This window comes from Clinocottus analis, unplaced genomic scaffold (assembly GCF_023055335.1).
Source record: "Clinocottus analis isolate CAN_PGR_092001 unplaced genomic scaffold, fCliAna1.0.p SCAF_1, whole genome shotgun sequence".
NCBI lineage: Eukaryota > Metazoa > Chordata > Actinopteri > Perciformes > Cottidae > Clinocottus > Clinocottus analis.
Genome location: NW_027175820.1, coordinates 2,458,312 through 2,478,302, shown reverse-complemented (window position 1 = coordinate 2,478,302; position 19,991 = coordinate 2,458,312). Strand labels below are relative to the sequence as shown.

Genomic DNA, 19,991 nt, shown 5'->3' with positions numbered 1-19,991 from the left:
TTTGTTGTGGCTTGACACCCCGGGCCACTTTCTCACTTGGGATGAGGGTTCGGGGCAGGAGGTGGAGTTGTGAAGAGGTGATCAAGATGAAGGAGGGGTGGGGAGGCTGCGGGATCTACGGGTGCGCGATAAAGAGGGGAAAAAATAAAAAGGAGTGATGCAGCCAACTGCCTGTCAGCGCTGTCCACTTGAGATGATTAATGGCCACAGGCTGTGATGGACAGAGCCAGGGAGAGAGAGGCGCTTCTGTTCAGTGAAATCACCAGTCTAGAAAAGAGGGGGTAATAGTGGTGTGGGAGTAAAGACAAGCGTTTTAGCTCTTTCTACCCCACACGTCGCCTTCAGCAAAGGCTCGATCCATCCCAGTGTGACGCTCTTAATGTGAAGTGTAGATTCAGCTTAAGAGGGGCCACATGGTGTTCCATCGCTGCTTAAGAGTTATTTTAGGGGGAAATCCCTCCATAGTCGATTTAGGCCTGTTAATAGCAATAAAGTGCTAAGCCGGACTTGTCGGTGTCATTAAGTTGCCGTGGTCTTGACGGGGCGAGGGAAAGATGTTCAGCATTAGGAGGAGGGAGTAGGAGGGAAGGAAGCGGAGCTAATGATTATAATGAAGACGTCTCATTTAGCTCAGTCAGTGGCTCCCATCATTCAAGGGGCCTTAATTCAAAATGGTGTACATGGACTTTGTTTTGGTCAAAAGTGGCACATTTCTCACTCAAATTGTATTTTCCTTTTACTTCAAAATGACAGATTAAAATAACTATGTCGGTGTGGGGAAAATAAATGTTCCCTCCCCGTTAAACTGGATTTTATTTTTATATATATATATTTTTTTTATGTGGTGTGGGAAGAGTGGCCTCCCAGCAGGACATTGGAGGAAGTTCTCTAACTGTAACCCTGAGACCGAGAGCTCTGTCCACACCAATTACACCATGAATGGACTCTAGGGGATCCATGTATGCATTATATTACTCCCCTGGTCAGCCTCACACTGGCCCTCGTAACAGGCGGGTCCTCTGTACAAACACCACATTACAATAGGAACATTCTCCGGCTCTTTGATACGGCCTCATTTTCCTTTTAGTTAACACCCCACAACTTCTGGAAAGGGGCAGCACCTGGTTGGTTGAGCAACAAAAACACTGGACACTGTGGGCACATTTGTTCATTTTAGATGGCGTCGGGTTTGGGCCGGAATGATTTCTCATTTAAGATCGACCTTTTTCCACGCAATCCATGCAATAGTTGTCATATGCAATCGAGCGATCCACTTATATCTGTATTTTGACTCATTAAAGATGCAATTCTCTCAATCGATGCAGTTTTCAGCACCCCAGAAGCGTGTTTTACTGCGACTGCGTCAATAAAATGCAGTTAGGAAATGACATTTTGTCCTCTCTTGTCTTTCTCTCTCTCTGACATCCCCTTCCTCCTCCTTTTACCCCCCCCCCCCCCGCCCCCCACCACCACCTCATTCTCCTTCCCCCTCTGTTTATTGTGCTACAGTTACAACCACTGAAACTTGATAACACCATGGGGGATAGGGGCGGAGGGCCGCACTGTGGCCCGCTCAGTGAGGCCGGGGGGTGGAGGAGCCGGAGGAGGGGTTGGATTAAGGGGCCTCCTGTCTTACACGGGATGATTAATGATCTCCAAAGAAGCCAACCTTTTTTTTTCTTCTTTTTTTTTAATAGGGCAAATGCTGACGGGCAGTAGACAAGAGAGTGACCGCCTCGTATCTGTATGTGTGAAAAGAGAGAAATGAGAGAAAAACAATGAGGAGCAGACGGGGGAAAAACCACAGTAGGAGACGAGGACAGACGGGGTACCGGAGGGGAGGTTAAGGAAAGCATCGGACAGCTCGCCTAGAGACGAGGCCCCGCTCTTTCATTTCCCTTTTAGAAAGCGCTCCGTCAGCGGGCTGAAACTGACCGAGCTCACCGAGCAGTCGGAAGATAATCAGGCAGACGTACCAAAAAGGCCGCCGCGGGCCCCTGCTCTCAAGAAAAGGGTGTGCACCCACATGACACACAGATTTCAACCGCTGCTTTCCAATCATTACTCCAAGACGGACTCTAAAAGAGGAGACAAAACTATTCCCATTGGACAAATCCTCCCCTCTGTGCTCGCGATCAAAGATTTTGTGGTTACCGTGTTGATGTGTGCAAGGGCTGAGATTATCTCGGCAGACTCCACCCATCGGCTGGCAAATTACAGCCTCGCCTGCGGGGAGCGAGTGTATGGTGGTTACGCTCCTCTCGTCTTTCAAAACAAAAGGAAATAGTAGTTTTAGATGTTTTTTTTAATGTGTGTGTGGGAGCGTCGGGAGATGTCAGATTAAAATCTTAAACCTTTTTATTTTGTTTCCGTTACCAACCGAGACTACTCTTTGTGTCTCTTCCTCTCTCTGTCTCTTCATCCCAACCCCCAATCCGCTCCTCCTCCCTGTTACTTCCTCTGTCATTTAGCTAGACTTGTTCCTCGGGCCCGGATTGCCACTGTGCTGTCCATCTTTAATTACGACCATACTGCGCAGGGATTTGAGTCCCTAAGCTGCCGAGCTGGGAGATTCTTAATCGCCATGCACGTAAAGAAACTGAGCAGGGGACGAGCACGGGCCGCGAGCAGATTCACGCTTCCCAGCGAGGTCATCAGTCAGGGTAAAAATAACACGGGCTCCTCAGATCCGCGCACTTTGTTGTGGCTTCAGTGGAATACATTTGGAAATACCCTGAAAACCAAAGGCTATTATATTTCTACAGAACAAGTGTGAAGGGGCCAGTCGCTGAAAGCACAAGCCGTTTTAATGAAGAGGATATCGCAACACCATTCAAATCTACATCTTTTTGATGAAGGAACTTTTTAAAAGGCCTAATGTGAAAATAGTTGAGGGACAAAACTAGACAGTTAGGTTAATACAAAATGAGCCAGAACTAAACACTTTAATACATCAAGAAGAGCCACAAAATTCTTAATTTAAACCCCTTTTGCACCTTTTCAAGTGAAATATTCAAATTCTTTTGACTCTAAATATATATTTATGTCTTGTGGGCTTCTTTGTGAAGCGGTTCCCCTGTGAAGCTCTCCCGCGGCCAACAAATTCCCCAAACTTCTGCTATCTCTGCATATCTGCGTGTCTTGCTTCTCCATCTGTGTCCTGTGTGTGCTCTTAAAGCAAAGTTTCCCGGCCTCCACACCCCTTGTGATGGATGGTATGAAACGCATTACAGCCCCCAGAGGAGCCCTACGCCAGCACAATAGCCCTGAGCTCACTTCCAGGGCTGCAGAGCTGCGCTTGGAAGAAAGCGGCGCGGCAACGGAGACCTGAGTGCAAAGGGGCCTAATGGAAAACATTGACGCTGTGTCGGTTTGTTGATGTGGTTTGCTGTTTGGGGGTGCACATATAGATAGTTTGGTCAGTTAACAAGTTATGATGGATGAGTTCTCCTCATCCAAAACCGCGCTTAAAACTTGACATTTGTGTCATTTCTCAAAAAAGTATTGAAAGCCTCAAGATTATGGCCTCCAGGAATATTAAGTGTTCTTGAGTTTAGAAGTATGCAGTTCATACTGCTGTAGGTTTCATCCAGGGTATATATTGTTTGGAGTTGATACATCAAAGCATATGCTGCTATTGATCTCATTTGAAGTCACTGTGCATTAAGCGCGTACGCTGAATCCTTGTCTAGGTAAATGTATGACTCACCGTCATGGATTCCAAAAGCCAAACGTAATTAGCATTGATGGGAGTTGAAATTTCCAAGACGCATACGCATTGCACGCACACACACACACACCCTCCGGTCCACTCGCCTGTGATTCCACGTCCCTCGCTCTCCTCGGCTTATTGCAGCTGATGTCTCCCGTATTGATCAGTGGTGCTGGGCCCCAAATGGGACTCGTCCGCTGATGGCTTTATCTGTCAATCCGGGTGTCCATTGATCGAAGCAGTTAGCTGTGTTATAAAGCTCGCTAGAAGGGGAGAGGGAACACTCAGTGTTGCACCTGCCAGCGAAAACATCCCTGGCACCTACTTACACTTTAAACCAGCAGTTAGCTGTCACAGATGACCTCATCATCCCCAAAGAACGTGTTGTTATTCTTTTTTGTGCATCGTTTCTCTTACGCATACTCTTTATGCGCTGCTTTTGTTTTTATTGGTTCTGAATACGCTTCTCGCTGTCAGTCTTTCAGATCGCCCCGATATATTTTACCCGACCTCCGAGCTAATCGAGTGAGCCTAACCTCCGCAGCTTTGTCTCAAGAATCTACAGTTTATGCCAACAACCCCCACACACACACACCTCCTATTATGCGTACAACATACCATTGTCATGTTGCCGTGACACATACATTCTTGACATTTCTGCAAAGAGCAGAGATGGCCGTTTACAAGGCCAAGCTATTGGGTTACTTTTTCTTCCAGTCAGATGTAAATATAGAGCAGAGGTCGTCCACTACGTTTGACCGAGCTGTTAAGTTTTATAATTGTGTCGCGAGAAAGACATTGGCAGATATACTCTAGTGCACGTTATCGAGTGTGTGCAATATCTGAGGCGCTGCATTTTAAAATAAATGCAGAGGGATCAGTGCTTGCACAGCAAACCAGTTTTGGTACTTAGTGTTTATTATATACATGTTGTATTCAAATTCAGTTGACTATACCTCTTGGTGTGTTTGTAAGTAGTTCAACTTGTGGATAGAAAAACAGCTTCTATTGACCGGACTGTAACTCACAATACAGGCCTGTATCGCCAGTGTTTATAACCACCGCACATGTCAACAAAGATTTTAACCTCCGCCCTCCTCTCTAAATGTCCTCGCTGTCATCTGCTGCGTTCGCCCTTCTATCAACAAGCTTGCTAATAAATTTGATTTTTCCAAAAGATATTTGTCGTCCAATCACATTACAGCTGCAGGCCTTTAAAGCCAGTTCAAACAACAGTGTCGGATGTTCCTCAGATGGAGGGGGAAGATAATGGAGGACACATTCAAACACTCGCAGCAGAACTGGATATCCATCATTAATACTGAGTACCGACCAAATTATCTCTGGAGCGCATTTCCATTTTGTTACCTTTAGCTATATACTGTCGGGAAAAGTATCAAAACTCAGATCTTGCATTGACACTAGCGATGTAAAGATTGTTAACAAATACCAGTATTAAAAGAATTGTGCAACGGGGGAGAGGAAATGTTGCTCCCACACTAAATGCATTGCTCATGCATGAGACATGCAACAGGTTTAGGTGGTTTCTGCGTTTTGTGCGGAGGCGTACAGCCTACGGCGCTGAAGACATTAGAAAAACACACTCTCCTCAGGTCAAGCGTTGTCAAGTCGATCCCCCCCCGCGGCACGTCCTCGCACTGCAGCGGAGGTTGTATCATCTGATTCATTAATCATAAAGTGAGTGCACGGCGTGCTGGCGTCACAGTAGCACACTCAAAGCGCCGGGCCTTTTGGCTAGTACATTGCAAATTCATCAGCCACCTGCACAATTTCACTGGTCTACTAGATGTTAATGGAAGACAAACATTCCCAGAGAGTGGTTAGTCGCCTTTAAATGGGGCTGCTGGGTGGAGGAACTAAACGCTGCCTGAAGCAGTAATGGACGGATGCATAAACAGATACTCGTAGTAAACACGATGCAGTCATTTTTTTTTCTTCTCTACTTGTCAGGCGCAAAACAAGAGAGAGCAGGGAATATATGCATTCCTTTTATTATATCTCAAACTTGTATTGCTTGTATTATAGTACATTTTATTTGTGCTTTTTTTTTTTTTTGAATAGCCAAATTAAGTGGCACAAACACATACATGTGTGTGTATACATATGTCTATTTATCTATCTCTCAGAAACTCAAATTTGCAGATTTGTGAGAACCTCAATGAATTGAAAGGCCGGTCACCGTCCATTCATCCGTCTCTCTGTCAGCTCCATATCAGCCGGCGTTGATTGGGGTCCAGTCAGTTGATCTGCTGGGTCTCTGGGGATCGAGGGGACTTGGGTTACCGTCAGAGAGGCCATCTCACTTTTCGCGCCTCCAACCTTTCCAATCCCTCCCCCCCAAACACACCAGACACACACACACACACACACACCCTCCCCCTCTATCTCACCAGGTGACCCATCTTTGTGACACATGGAGAAGGTGTCATGTTTCCCTCCTTTTTCTTTCTTCCACACACTCTCTTTCTCTCTGTTCGTCGCTCTAATTCAGTTCAAAGACGCCTCTCTGTCAAGCGATTGAGGCGGGACAAACCAGTTAACTGTACTTTAAACACCACATTAACTGTATCGGACTTGTCAGTGCAGAGATTCATTGCCGGCTCGTACCAGGTGGACCTCTAATCGTGTAATTCAAGTTCTAATAGTGTCATTATTCGTAGCCGGCGAGCTCCCCCAGCACGTGAACGGCACCCGGCGAGATTTACAGCCTCTGGCTGTTGTTTGGAGCCTCTGCCGTTTTGCGATGTTTTACACCACATGCCGAAGCAGTTGACAGTGCACAGGAGACAGCTCCTTTTTTTAAAATACTGTCTTGTCTACTCGCTGCAATAACTCTTACTAAGAAGCTACTCTCCATGCTTCTTAAGTAAATAGAGCTTCAAGTGACTTATCCATCATTGAAGGTTAGCTTTTTTTCTTCTCCCCTTTTTTGTATCTGTTCATTTTGTCAAGACAACTGTGAGGAAGAGACATAAGACTCAAAATAGGCTCATATGAAGGTAATTACTTGCCAGTCATAAGTTAGATTCTCCATTTAATCAATAAAGCAACCTGTGATGTGGGCTCCTGTCAAGAAGACCTGAATGTTATTTTTGAGCCGACGTGTGACAGCTTTTTCACTTATTCGCACGTAGCCTACGCAGTACTTTGCTTTGTGTCGTCGTCCACCCACACGTGTTAATCCCTTTTATTTGTTGTAGGTGTAGTCACATCATGCCGTGGCGTGACTCGCTAATGCCGTAGCATTGATGGGGCAACCTTGTCGTAATGTCTCCGCAGATGGATACAAGGGACTTCTCAGTTTATTCTTTAGGGTGTCTTATGTGGAAAGTCTCTGTTGTCTTCATGGTTATGAGATAACATTTCTTTCTCCTCCCGGCCTTACCTGTCCCCCCTTTGTCTGTTTCTGCCCCCGTCAACTCGCATGAATCAAACTTTATTGACAGGACGGCCATGAAAACCTATGCAGCCGCCGGTTTAGAGCTCATCTACCCACAATGCTGTATTGTGGACTTTATTAGACGGCCGTCCTTCTCGTTCTATCTCTCTATCAGCTGTGGCTTAAGCGTCACGCTTAGAATAGCGATGTATCTATAGTGTAACGTTACATTTAACTTCCCTGAATGTGGAGGGTGCATGTCTCAACACTTGATATGAATTGGTCCGCCATGCGAGCGGTGGCTCTGCCTGGACTAAAGATAGCAAGTTCCATACACTCAAGGCTTTTTTACCATTTATGTCCCTGGCTGTGCATTAAAAATAAAACAAACATGCCCCGGCAGAGCAGGGTCCTGACAATATGCCGCCCGCCGCCGTACGAACACGTAAACTAAACAGCCCGGAGGCTGCCCGACGTAAAGTAAACACTTGGCATGTGCAGACCAGACATTTGTCTCACCTGTCAGTGTCTCTCTGTCCCGCGTTAACAAAAGGTCTGGGCTGTTCTGTCATGACAGAATTCATAAATTGGAGTTGTCGGCGAAAAGCGGAGAATTGCAGCACTCGAGGGCCGTTTTGAAACGCCAACAACAGTCATGCTCCCCGTTGCAGTTTTATACGCCTTCAAGTGATTTACAGGCTTCTTATTTTAGGCCAGAGAGAGAGAGTGTGTGTGCACGTTTTGCCGTTTTGGCATCGGGGTTTCTCGCTACCGGTCGGTCTGGTGCGCTAAGTGAGCGTGCGTCAACTGAACTGTGAGGAAGTGGAGCGCAGGGACTGCGATCCCTGGTTTGGGTGTTATCTGGTGTGTGGATGTTGGTGGTTGGGGAAGGGAGGAGGAAGGTGTGGGTAGCTGGGGTGGGGGTGCTCTGAAAGGTCTCAGACGCTGCCACAAGGCCAGAGGCTGTTTGTGTTGGCTGACACCTTCCTTACAGCAGTAATCCAGTCTTTCTCCAGCTGGCAACTTACTACACCTCCCCCTCCCCCACCTGCCCGCCTGAATGTTCCAAAAATTGTCCTTTTTCTTTGCCTCCTTTTTTTTTTTCTTACACTTTTTAATCCAGCTCTGTTCTCTCTCTCTCTCTTTTCCTCTCCATCTTGCTTCCTCTCTGTTTTCCCATCCCGTCCAACGTGCTCTTTACTAATGGACTGAGCCAACAAATTAACCACCGGAATTAAAGCAACCAAAGACCGTGAGATGATATGGATCTCCCCTCTGCCCCTCTCCTTCTCTTTGTCCGAGATCACCCGTAGATGTTAGTGAAACCTCACACCAGCCAATGCTCATTCAGTAAAAATGCATTTCCTGTGTCTTGTCCGCTGGATGGCTGTCGCTCTGTCACTCAATTATTTAAAAAATGCCCATCGTGTGAAGTCAGCGATATGCAATTTACCACAAATGGTGCCAGGGGCAGCCAATTGATTTATTATAGAAGCCCCTTTAATGTGAACAGCTGTTTCCTACTAAAAATAGGTCAGAGGTCAGATAAAATGACCTTGTTCCTTTTTTTTTCTTTTTTTTTCTTTTCTTCCTTCCATTGAGATAGAAAGCTGGATGTGAGGTGGGAAATGGGAATGTTTGATTCATATGGACAGTCGACTGTCTGTTTGCTTTTGTTTGCCACTTCAAGTCATTATTCCTGATTGTGTATGGTCTGATCGATGTCTCCAGCCTCTGAAAGGACGGCTAAAAGGCTTTTTACTGGATTACATCATATTGTACTGTATAATTGAGTTTGCGTGAATGTGTTTTATTATCATTCTGCTGTGTGTGTTAATGGAGAGATTTATTTGTCCCATAATGTAAAATAGTTTCTCTGCTGGGAAATCATCCCAGGCATAAAATTCAGCACGTAAAAATGTATTGATTATCTGCACAAAATATCAAAACACAACATCACCTAATATCAAACCCTGTCCAAACGTGTTATCCCCGAGAGATCTGTATTGGTCAAACTTTATCGGTCTCCTCTGTCAGACTCTCTTTCTATATCTCTTATCATTTGAAGTCTAGCCGTTTGAAGACGGGCCGTGTGGCTCTTGTGTTCACTGTGGAAGTCAGAGGAAGGACTTGGGGAGTGGTTCGGGGGCCCTCAGCCGCGGCACTTCCCACCAGAGCGACCTCTAACCCCTGGTGCCATTAATCACTAGGCTCCTGATGGCCCTGTCCCTGGGGGAAAATCAGTCCGGGGCAAAGGATGATGGGAGGTGAAGCCTGCAGCCAATTACGGATTGGCTCGGAACAGCCGAGTGGACAAATCAGGGCTTTGCAGGGAGATGAAATACCCAATAGTTGCCTACTTGAGGCCTGCGTGGTCTAGTGGAATGAAGTGGTCTCGCAACCCTGCTGATCACAGTGTCTCTAGTCTTCTTCGTCGGGGAATAGTGAGCAATGTCGGCTGAAATGAGAACCACTATAACGGCGGAATAGAGTGCGCGTTAAGGGGACTGTGAGGCGGAGGAGTTGTGATGCTGTGATCAAAAGAAATGTTTTGGACCCGTCTAATTAAGCCTGTTACAGCTAAATGTCTCCAGGGTTGGACACGGAGCAGATGTTGGACACCAAAGGCAGGCTCTCAAATTAGGGAACTCTCTGGCTAACTGCCCACGTGTTGCTAATGTGATTTTTTTTTTTTTTTTTTAGGTCAATTTACGATATTATCAAAGGGGCTTTCCCATGTGCTCAGGCCACATTGAAATGTGAAACTGGACTGACGGTTTGACTAATTAATGCTGTTTCGAAAGCGCCTCTGGTTCACTTAAAATATAGAGATGGATATTTAGGTTTACTCCCTCACACGCGCGCTAGTAGTTGCTCGTAAATGCATACAATACGATCTTGATTTGACAGCAGCCGCTGATAAAGGGGCGAATAAAAGCATAGGCATGAATTAAAGCCTAAGTAACTGCTGGCCTGTCACTATGGGGGCCAGTGCCGTTGTGTCTCATTTGTTGTGCACTCATTGTTCATGTCCGGGCCAGTATGAAAACATGGCTTCCTGCTGACCTGCAGTTTAATTCACACATCAATAACCCCCGGCTGATCTCTGACCCCTTTTGGTTGTACTAATTGTTTGATGCAGGATTGATGTCCAACGCTGCATTAAATAACTGCCGTGGCGCCGGCAGCAGAGCATTCCTGGGTGCTGTGACCCGCTGCGTGTTCTGGAAACCGGACAACTGCCCCGAGATGTTTAGTGGAACGTCTAGTTTACTATCCACCTTTTTTTAATTTTAATTTTGTAAGAATAAAGCTTGGCTTCTTTTACGTCTATTAAGAATTTGGTAACCACATTTGTGATCCACTGGGGAACATGAGCTTTCTCTAAAATATATATATTTTTATTTTAATAAATTAATGTAGGGATTATATACAGACCCAACATTTAACAGTCATTTAATACTAAATACTCTTTGTCTCCTTTTGCTCTGTGCGTATCTAATCCAAGGGATCTGTAAGGGAAGCTGCCGTCTTGGCAAAGGCCCTCTTGTTTTGTTAATTGTTAATTGGCTCTAGAGATAAGATGGCTAATTTCCCATAACAGAATTTTCTGCAGCTGAACAATACTAACCAACCACACACACACACACACACACACACACACACACACACACACACACACACACACACACACACACACACACACACACACACACACACACACACACAAGCAAGCTGTTTTGCTGCTGTCTTCTACATTCATGTTGCAGAGTGAGAGCAGGTCTTACAAGTATGTTTTGGGTTTATATACACGTGTTCATTTCTCACGTATCAGATCCAAGTTAATACCATCTTCAAATCTTAATTTTAAATGGACATAATTAATTTGACAAAGGAGAGATGTGCTTGCAGGCGTGTTGTATTGGGTTGCATTCGATTTTTCAGATTCCACTGTAACGAATTTAAATATTTCATGTTATTTGCATGTAATTACACTCGCAACCCATTGTTGGAAGCAGAATAAGGAAACTGTGGTGGGAAACAATGTTAGTTCAATATCGCAGCCTCATCGGCTTTCCCCACCCCCACCCCGTGTATGGAACCACTGCTCCATAATGACGTCTATATAACAGGCTATAGGTCTCCCTCACCTCGCCCAAACACAGGGCGCCGCCTTTGTCATCTAGAAATCTCTCTGGACAAACTTCAAGATGGATTCTCGGGGAACACAACGGCAGCGTAAAGCATTAGTTTCAACAACCTCAAGCAGAAAAAGTCGATATTAAGTTGTCCACTTGACATAGTGCCCCCTGACGGAGCCGCCTTCCTGATCGCCACACTTACGTAGGTCCGAGTGCGTTCACCTCCGCCCCTTGCGCATGGCTTAAAGACATGTTGCTAACTTAAGAAAATGAATCGGGGCTAATCTTTGCGGCCTGATCACTCTGCTATTTTACACGGTCATTAATGAGTCCGATTGAGAGCAGCCTGTGGAGGGGGCTGAAGGATTGGCTGGCATTAGCTGCAAAGGGCAAATCTGCGCGACTCCCCCTGCTCTAACAGCAGAGGGGTGTGGATTTACTCGGGACAATCCTCTAAATGAGCTTCATTATACTGGCCTATCCAGGAGCCCCCACCCACCCACCGCTGCCCATGGATTAGCAGGTTGTCACAATCCACAGTCCCCTCCTCCCGCTTCATGCTTACACTGTTGCACATTGCACTTTTTGATTTCCCCCGCCTCCCACCGCCGCCGCGCTCCATGCAAGCCTCACTGCAGATAAGCTGTTGACAAGATTAATGCATCTGTATCAAAAGTCTAGAGCCGCTTGGCTTTGTGTTGTTTGCGAATCCCCTTTTCGAGGTCAAGCCAGATTGCCTTAACTGGGCTAATATGTTTTCAAGCCCAATGTAACAGGCGTGCAGGCAGCAGGCCGGACACCCTTCTCTCACCAGCATCCTGACAGCACTTAGTATCAGTGTCTTGAGGTCTAGAATGACTCTGGGTGTTTCGGCATTGATTGGTTGATGAATGAATGCATAATTTAGAATTCGCCCCGCTTCGTCATTTACACTGCAGCAGCTTTAAATGTATTTTCTGTGTTAGGTGCCGATATGTCTGAGCGGAGATGTACACACAAAAGAAATTGTCCGCATTATGGGTTCCATTCCCGTCGGGGTTGTCCGTGTTAAAAATGCATGCGCACGTGATGCACTTCATCCACCATAAAGCGTTCATTGTGCGTCACTAAGCCGTTGTGAATTCAGATGTATGATTTACACTGTATTGATTTTTATTTTATATTCCCCCCCCCCCCCTCCCTTCTTCTCCACAGGAACCCCAGTCAATCGTATCCCCATCATGGCCAAGCAGGTCCTGGATCTGTACATGCTGTACAAGCTGGTGACGGAGAAGGGAGGCCTGGTGGAGGTCATCAACAAGAAGATCTGGCGAGAAATCACAAAGGGACTCAACCTGCCTACCTCCATCACCAGCGCCGCTTTCACCCTGCGCACACAGTAAGTCTTTGCAGCCGTGTTGCAAAAAGAAAAAACAAGTGCGTTTTATTTAATTGGCTGCAGTAGCTATAAATAGTCCCAGTCTGATTTTTATGTTAATCCTATATAAACTCTAATTTAATCAGCTGGAACTAAAATAAAGAGTGTGTGTGTGTGTGTGTGTGTGTGTGTGTGTGTGTGTGTGTGTGTGTGTGTGTGTGTGTGTGTGTGTGTGTGTGTGTGTGTGTGTGTGTGTGTGTGTGTGTGTGTGTGTGACTTGTCGACCTGGAAAACAATCATCTTCCTTATACCGTGAATATGTGGATTTCTGTGTGTGTTGATATGAGTGCGGATGTCAATATTAACCCGTGATGTAGTGTTTGTACACATGCGGGTTTGTTTCCTCCAACAGGCCGCCTTTCCCTCTTCACATTCAATCCCTCCGTCCCTTACATCACACATAGCTCTCATTGATTCCCATAGATTTATTGACGTGATCCGGGTCAGAGTTCGCAATGACTAAGGTGCAGTTTGACTGACAGATTGTACGGCGAGCTGCGACCGATTCTGGACGGAAATCCTGCCGTAGATGTAACACCTCTCTATCCTGTCCACTGGCAGGGTGCCCTAATGAACCTTTATGTATATTTAATGTCGGTGGGCCATTGTGTGCAGCGTTGCTCTGTTGGCTCTATCTAATGGACGCTGCTCATAGCGTCTTATTGATCTGCTTTTCCACCATCATGCAGCCAGCACGCACAACACTGTATGTTCATTTTACCTAATTCTCTTATGGGATGGGTGAAACATACCAGAGCTGTGACTAAGCAGACTTGTGGAGCCCCTGTGACGTCATCCAAGTATACGCTGCATACAAAACGTGTTTTTTGACACAACGTTGTCATACCAAGTTGTCATTAAACCCAGTGCTAATTCATGCACTTTAAAGACGGTTACTGTCGGCTTTCTGTAGTAAACGTCTTTTAAATGTGCTTTACAGCAACCGCAACTCTGATTTCCTGCCTTTTATTTTGTCCATGTTGCTGATTCCTTGTCTGCTGATTCATTTACTCACCGGTCAGCTAAAAAAAAAAAAAAAAAAAAGATTTCAAAGGCAGAGATTACTGTCCTTGACATCTGCTGACAGCCCCGCATTATGTGCTTATGTAGTAAATTAAAGGGTGACATATCCTGCTCATTTTCAGGTTCATAGTGTGTGTTTGAGGTTTCTACGAGAGAATATGTACATGATTTAATGCTCAAAAAAAAAAGCTCAATTTTTTTAGCTCCTTTCCCAAAAAAAGCCCAGTCTGCTCTGATGGGCTTGAGAGAAAAATCTAGCGCATCTTCGCAAAAGGTCGTTCTCAAGCCATGCGGGGGGAGAGATCCTCTGATGGGGAACTGTATATATTCTAATGAGCCTGCATGTGACATTGGGAGGAGGGGAGCCAAATCTGGATGGCACGTTAAATCACATGTTTTCTCATCTAAACGGCCCCACAAAGTAACTAGCTGGTCTAATGGTTAAAAATACTGTACGTTTTATAGTCGTTGCAGGTTTGAACATCATATTTTATTTCATATAATTATGTTCAGGCTGGCAATGACCCTTTTTTGTATAACGCGATGTTCTCCATCGCTTTAGACTTTTTGAGAAATCGCATGATTCATCGGCACTACCTTTCAACTGGAAGAGCAGTCTTTTCTTACCCCTTGTAACGAGCGCTTTCTTATCCATCTGCTCTAACCTTTAACTCACAAATCTGCTGTTGAAGACCCGGAAACTTGTACCCTCTCTAAAACAAAATCCACTAAGACCCCTAAGTTCATCGTCCAGCAGACTTGTTTCTTCTTGCAAGAAATAAACGGCCAAAGACGACTTTGATTCAGAGACTTTATTCCTCCTTTCCCGATTGACAGTGAACATCTTCCATCACACTGGGTTGTCTTACTTCGTTAGCAGAAACTCCAGATACCCAAGTGTATATATGCACAAGCCCTGAAGGACTTCTTCTTGATATGTCCCCTTTTTAAAGTAAATATTTGTAAACAATTTTACAGTTTTCACTCCAGATTATCACAAGTACGTTTCAGTTAGTACTGGTTATGTTTCTGAGCCGGAGTAAGCCAGTAAGACTAATAAAGCTAATACTTGTCATGTGAGCGTTGCTGTCGTGATCTAATGCTCTGTGTCCGTGTGTGTGTGTGTGTGTGTGTGTGTGTGTGTGTGTGTGTGTGTGTGTGTGTGTGTGTGTGTGTGTGTGTTCTCCCCTCTTAAGGTACATGAAATACCTGTACCCGTATGAGTGCGAGAGGAAAGGCCTCAGCTCCCCCGGTGAGCTCCAGGCCGCCATCGACAGCAACCGGCGCGAGGGCCGTCGCCCGAGCTACAGCAGCAGCCTCTTCCGCTTCTCTCCCTCTCCCAGCACGGCTCCCCACATCCTCTCGCCTCCCAAGATGCACCTTTCAGCTCTGGGGGCCGGGGCCTCCGGGGTCCTCAACGGCCTGCAGGGCTCACCGGGACACTCTCAGAAGAAAGGTAGGAACCATGCCGTCTGCGGCGAGAGGACGTTAATACAACCTCTAGCGAGCTTTTACTCCACTTGGTGTCATGCATATTTTTATATAAAATAATCAGAGTTTTATGGCAGCCTGAAGAGAAGGCTAACCTTTATTCCACAAATAATAAAGTAAGAAAAATAAGTTATGGGGTGTGTGGGAATTACTTTTTAACACGAGCCTGCCTGCAAGTTAACGAGCAGCTCAGATCTGTGTGTGTGTAACTAAGGAAGGGTAGAAAAGGGTGTTGCTGGGGGAAAGAACAAGCATAAATGCTCAGTTCTTCATGAAGCTACTATTAAACTGGGTAAATGTTTACCACAGAGAATGTATGCTGGTTGGATCAAACTGGGGGAGTTACTGTTACAGATGTGCTGAGACTATTCGTAGGGAAACACTGCCCTCTGTCGCTCTTGAGAAAAACTACAACCGGCCATAAGCACCTGAATGAAAAGCAGACTTCAAGATGAGGTTTTCATGATTTAGGGAGGCTTAGTTTTCAGTATCAGCAAATAATTTAAAATGCATACATATATATAGGCCCTGACACTAGACCGATATAGTCTTCATTCCAGCACCTGCTCCTTTAATGTCAAATGTGTGTGAATGTGTGCGTACATGGTGTGTATTGGCATGACGGTGTGTGCGCATGCAGGAATGTTGGCATGCGAGTGTACGGTTACATTTGCGTATTACATTCTCGCAACATGTCATGTTCCCTCCCTCTTCTGTATCTCGCCATCAGTGTGTGTGTGTGTGTGTGTGTGTGTGTGTGCATTTTTTCAGTCTTTTTATATGACTTTGTGTGTACGTGCCTGCATATGTGTGTGTGTATGTACGTGCCTGCATGTGTGTGTAGTCAATCCAGGTGTTTTAAGAGTCCACGTGTGAACCAGTTTTGCTTCAGGCTGCTGGGAGCCCTCACCTTTACTACTGATTAATAACACGGTTCCCACGCTGGGGGGGACACTTTATGAACTTTGAAGCCTTCTTTTCACATCAGTAGGATCCTGTTGATAACTGTCATTATTACCCTGCCGTCTTATCTGATGTCACTTTGACTTTGCTGGAATGTGACTCCGCGGCAGATCTGTGGTACGACTTGGTAATACTCTGTATTTTACCTGTCAAATCGCTTTATGGGGTCAGATCGGACGGCACGTGGTTCGGCTGACGCGGCCATTACGCACGTGAAACTGCTCTTTGCGTGTTCGAAACCGTCTGTTTTGTTTTTATTCTAACGAGTGGATCGTAAAGTGAGGTTCTGGGAAGTTCATTCTGCGCTGGTGGTCTCGCTGCTGCAGCTAAAATATGTTGGAGTCATAAACGTAAATTAGTCTTAACACACACACACACGCAACTGATCCAATACGCTCCCTCTTCCAGATGACCTGACCGCCTCCATCATGGCGGCAAGACCCTCCATGGCGCTGGCCCTGGGCCACCACCAGGTCGCGGGCTTGGCAAGGGCCGCCACTCTGGAGCAGCTCAGAGAAAAGCTGGAGACCGGCGGAGAGGGGCCGGACCGGAAGATGGCCCGCCTGGCGGAGGAGCAGCAGCGCCTGATGCAGCAGGCCTTCCAACACAACCTGCTGGCCATGGCTTCCCAGATGCCCATGAACATGCGCCTAGGAGCCCCCACCATCACCACCCAAGGTCAGTGTTTTAAAAAAAAAAAATACTAGTAAAAAAAAGTCAGTGGGTTTTTATTGAGTCAAACGAAGAATCTAATATTTTTGTTCCAACAAAGTCAAAGTATCTCCTCTATACAGATATGAACTGCTACATACACATGTACAATTGATTGCATACGTATTCGGCCTGTTGAAAGCAACGTTTTTAAATCAAAAATATTTTTGTCTCTTCAGATGAGAAGCAGCAGGACATGTCTCTGAGCATCTCAACCAATGGGAACGCCAGCATCACCGTCTCGGTGGAGGTCAACGGCACCATCTACTCAGGTTGGTTTTTAGCGTTTATGAATTATCACGGATCCTTAATCAAAAGTTACGATGTGGTACATCCTTTAATATTCCCCCCCTTGTCGCGATCAAGGCACCGTGTTTATGATGCGATGTCTCCCGTTTTCCTACAGGAACCCTGTTTGCCCAGAAGTCCGGTGGGGCCCCGGGGCCGGCTGTGTCGGCTGCCGCTGCTGCCGCTACCGCTGCTGCTGCCACCCCGGCCGGAGCCAGCACCAGCTATGGCTTCTCTGCACCTCTGGCTCAGACCCTCAGCCCCACGTCCTCCTCCTCCTCCAAGGGCTCTGCCGAGCCGGCCCCAAGCGGATCACCCTAACTCGGGGGGTGGGAGGGCCCGCCCTTTGCACCTGCTCCCCCCCCCTTCCTCCACCTTCCTCCCCCTAAGGCCTCTCTTTCACTGGGAGGCCCAGCAAGAAATAAACAGTACAATGATAAACGGATAAGAATAACAAACTGTTGCACAACAAATACCTCATCAACCCTGTCGACCTCTTGGCTGTCCAATCACGAACACAGAGCCCGAGAATATTCTGACAGCACGTGCCCAAACGCACAGCTATGCATTTTACTCGACACACATACATGCACTACACTACAAACACACACGATTCTACACGCACACACACGCACGCACGCACACAATCTACACACACGCATACACGTGGTAATCCTAATGTACATGCTAAACACAATCAGCTCAGCCAAAACCCACTGACAGGTGTAGTCACAACTGAACTTGAAAAGTTTTATCTTTGGACATTTTTGTTTGTTGCCATTTTGTCGTCTTTTTTTTTTTTTTTTGATTTTGTGTTTTTTAGGATGGTTTTTGTTTTTAGTTTTTTCTCTTTTTACATACCTCAAATCAAGTAACCTGCAGTGGTGTCTTTACCTCAGGAGCTGTAGTATATTTAACCTGAATCAACTTTATTTTTATATTCTTTTTTCTTTTTCTTTTTGACCTAGTTGCAATCAGGGGAAGTCAGGTAACTCTCTCTCTCTCTCACCAGTGGAACCTCGCAAACTGAGCACCCGCCTCGGCGGCCGCCGGCCTCCCGCCGCCCCCGGGCCGCTCGGGTTTCTCACCGGCGCCGTAGACTCGACTCAAACTGGTGAACGATCGGATGCTGTGGATCAGCACGTAACGTACCGAATCTCAGAACTCCGCCCTCAGTTCAGATCACGTCGAGTCCCTTACATTGGCTGGAAGGTTCATTATGTACACACACACGCCTCCCACAGTGGACCGTGAACCCTCTCTCTCTCTCTCTCTCTCTCTTTCTCTCTCTCTTTCACTCACGAGCGCAGGAATTTTGTGTCTCATCAAAAAGAAAAAAATCATGGCAGAACCGCACAAACGGTCATTTTAAAAACAACCACGTGGCACACAAAGCCGGTGGAGGGGAGGGGAGGGGCGGGAGCGGCAACTTGAATCCAGCCGCAGCAGGCCGAGCGGACCCCGAGCTCGTCTCTCCACCCGGCTCCTGTCCGATGTTACTAGTTCAGAAGACTCGCTGTGAGTTTGCTTCACGTCTTGTTCGTGCACCCTTCCTCCGGCCACGGAGCCGAACGTCGGCCCGACATTGGCGGTCGTCAATGCATCGTTTCTCAGGTTGTCTCGTGCCGGCCTCCTGTGCTCTTTGGGGTGGGGGCGGTGGGTGGGGTGGCGGCGCGTGTCTCTCTCAGGGAGCAACGCGACAACCGCGAGGAATCGCTGTTGATGATACAAGAAAAAGAAGGGACGTCGTTAACCTGAAGAATGCACAAGTCTACACGACTGTTCGAGAATACCTCATCAGACTCTCCCGAAGGAGAGCTACACTACATACCTCATAACGGCTGCGAAGCCATCAAGACTTGATGCCACAACCCCTCCCCTGCCCCCCCTCCGAACCCTCGTGATGGAAATCGTACCTGACCTGAAACTGACGTGAACGTACCGACACACTGCTGGTGTTTTTTTTGGGGGGAGGACTAACGGAATTGGGACGGGGCCCGCTATCGCTCTCTCCCCTCCTGTGTTCACTTATGTATAACTTGTTTTATGCTTGCTTCCGTTTCCTTTCTCTTTTTTTTTTCTTTTCTTGGTTCCTCAAGTGGTCTGAGGAGACATTTAGTTGTTTTGTTTTTTTTTCAGGGAAGAGGAAAAGAATAGTTATTTCCTCACGGATGTGTAGGATTGTCAACGGGTTTCGAGGTCGCCGCGGGTCAAAGCAGATAAAACGACAACAATCGACCGTGTTAACCTTAAACTTGACCGCGGACTCCTAAATCGCAGTCGACGCTTCTCTTTATTTTTTTTCTTTCACGACAGAAGCGAAATGATAATGCATGTGTACAATCATGTGACCAGCGTTTTTAAAGACACCCTAAATGTTCTGGTTCACGTTGGCCTCTGGTTATTGCACAGCTAGATACCAAAGACTAGCCAGGTCGCTCCTCGTGGTTGATCCCTCGTACAATCCTGCCGGCTGTGGCGCACAGCAAGGCAGCTTAAGGTCTATTTTGAGCTGCATAGAAAAACAAACATTTTAATCAGGTTTTCCTTTTTTTTTTTTTTCCTTCTTTCTCGAAAGCAAATGAAAATATAAAAATATCTCTAGATGAGGCGAATCCCCATGTTTTTGAGTTGTACAACATGACTCGACGGCGGAAATGCGTACATTTCTATCTGGATTTAAAGACTCAAAATCTGATTACATGACATGTGCAGACATTTTGTTTTTGTGGGCAGATAATAAGGTTTTGTTGTCCAGAACAGCAGCGCAGACGCTGGCGCTTTCTCCCCAATTTGAATCCTTCACATTTATGGGCTCCAGAAAAAAACTAACCGCCCTCCTTT

General features: G+C 46.3%; 1 protein-coding gene across 3 annotated transcripts in view; it reads left to right on the top strand.

The window, feature by feature from the left end:
- Positions 1-17,588, top strand: part of LOC137785415 (AT-rich interactive domain-containing protein 3B-like) — a 44,227-nt gene extending 26,639 nt beyond the window's left edge. For all 3 annotated transcript variants that reach the window (XM_068576637.1, XM_068576619.1, XM_068576628.1), the window contains exons 5-9: positions 12,449-12,632; positions 14,891-15,150; positions 16,557-16,826; positions 17,039-17,131; positions 17,266-17,588. In XM_068576637.1, coding sequence (XP_068432738.1) covers positions 12,449-12,632; positions 14,891-15,150; positions 16,557-16,826; positions 17,039-17,131; positions 17,266-17,468 — 1,010 coding nt within the window. In that variant the 3' untranslated portion in view covers positions 17,469-17,588. The remainder of the gene's footprint in view (positions 1-12,448; positions 12,633-14,890; positions 15,151-16,556; positions 16,827-17,038; positions 17,132-17,265) is intronic.
- The last annotated feature ends 2,403 nt before the right edge of the window (positions 17,589-19,991 follow it).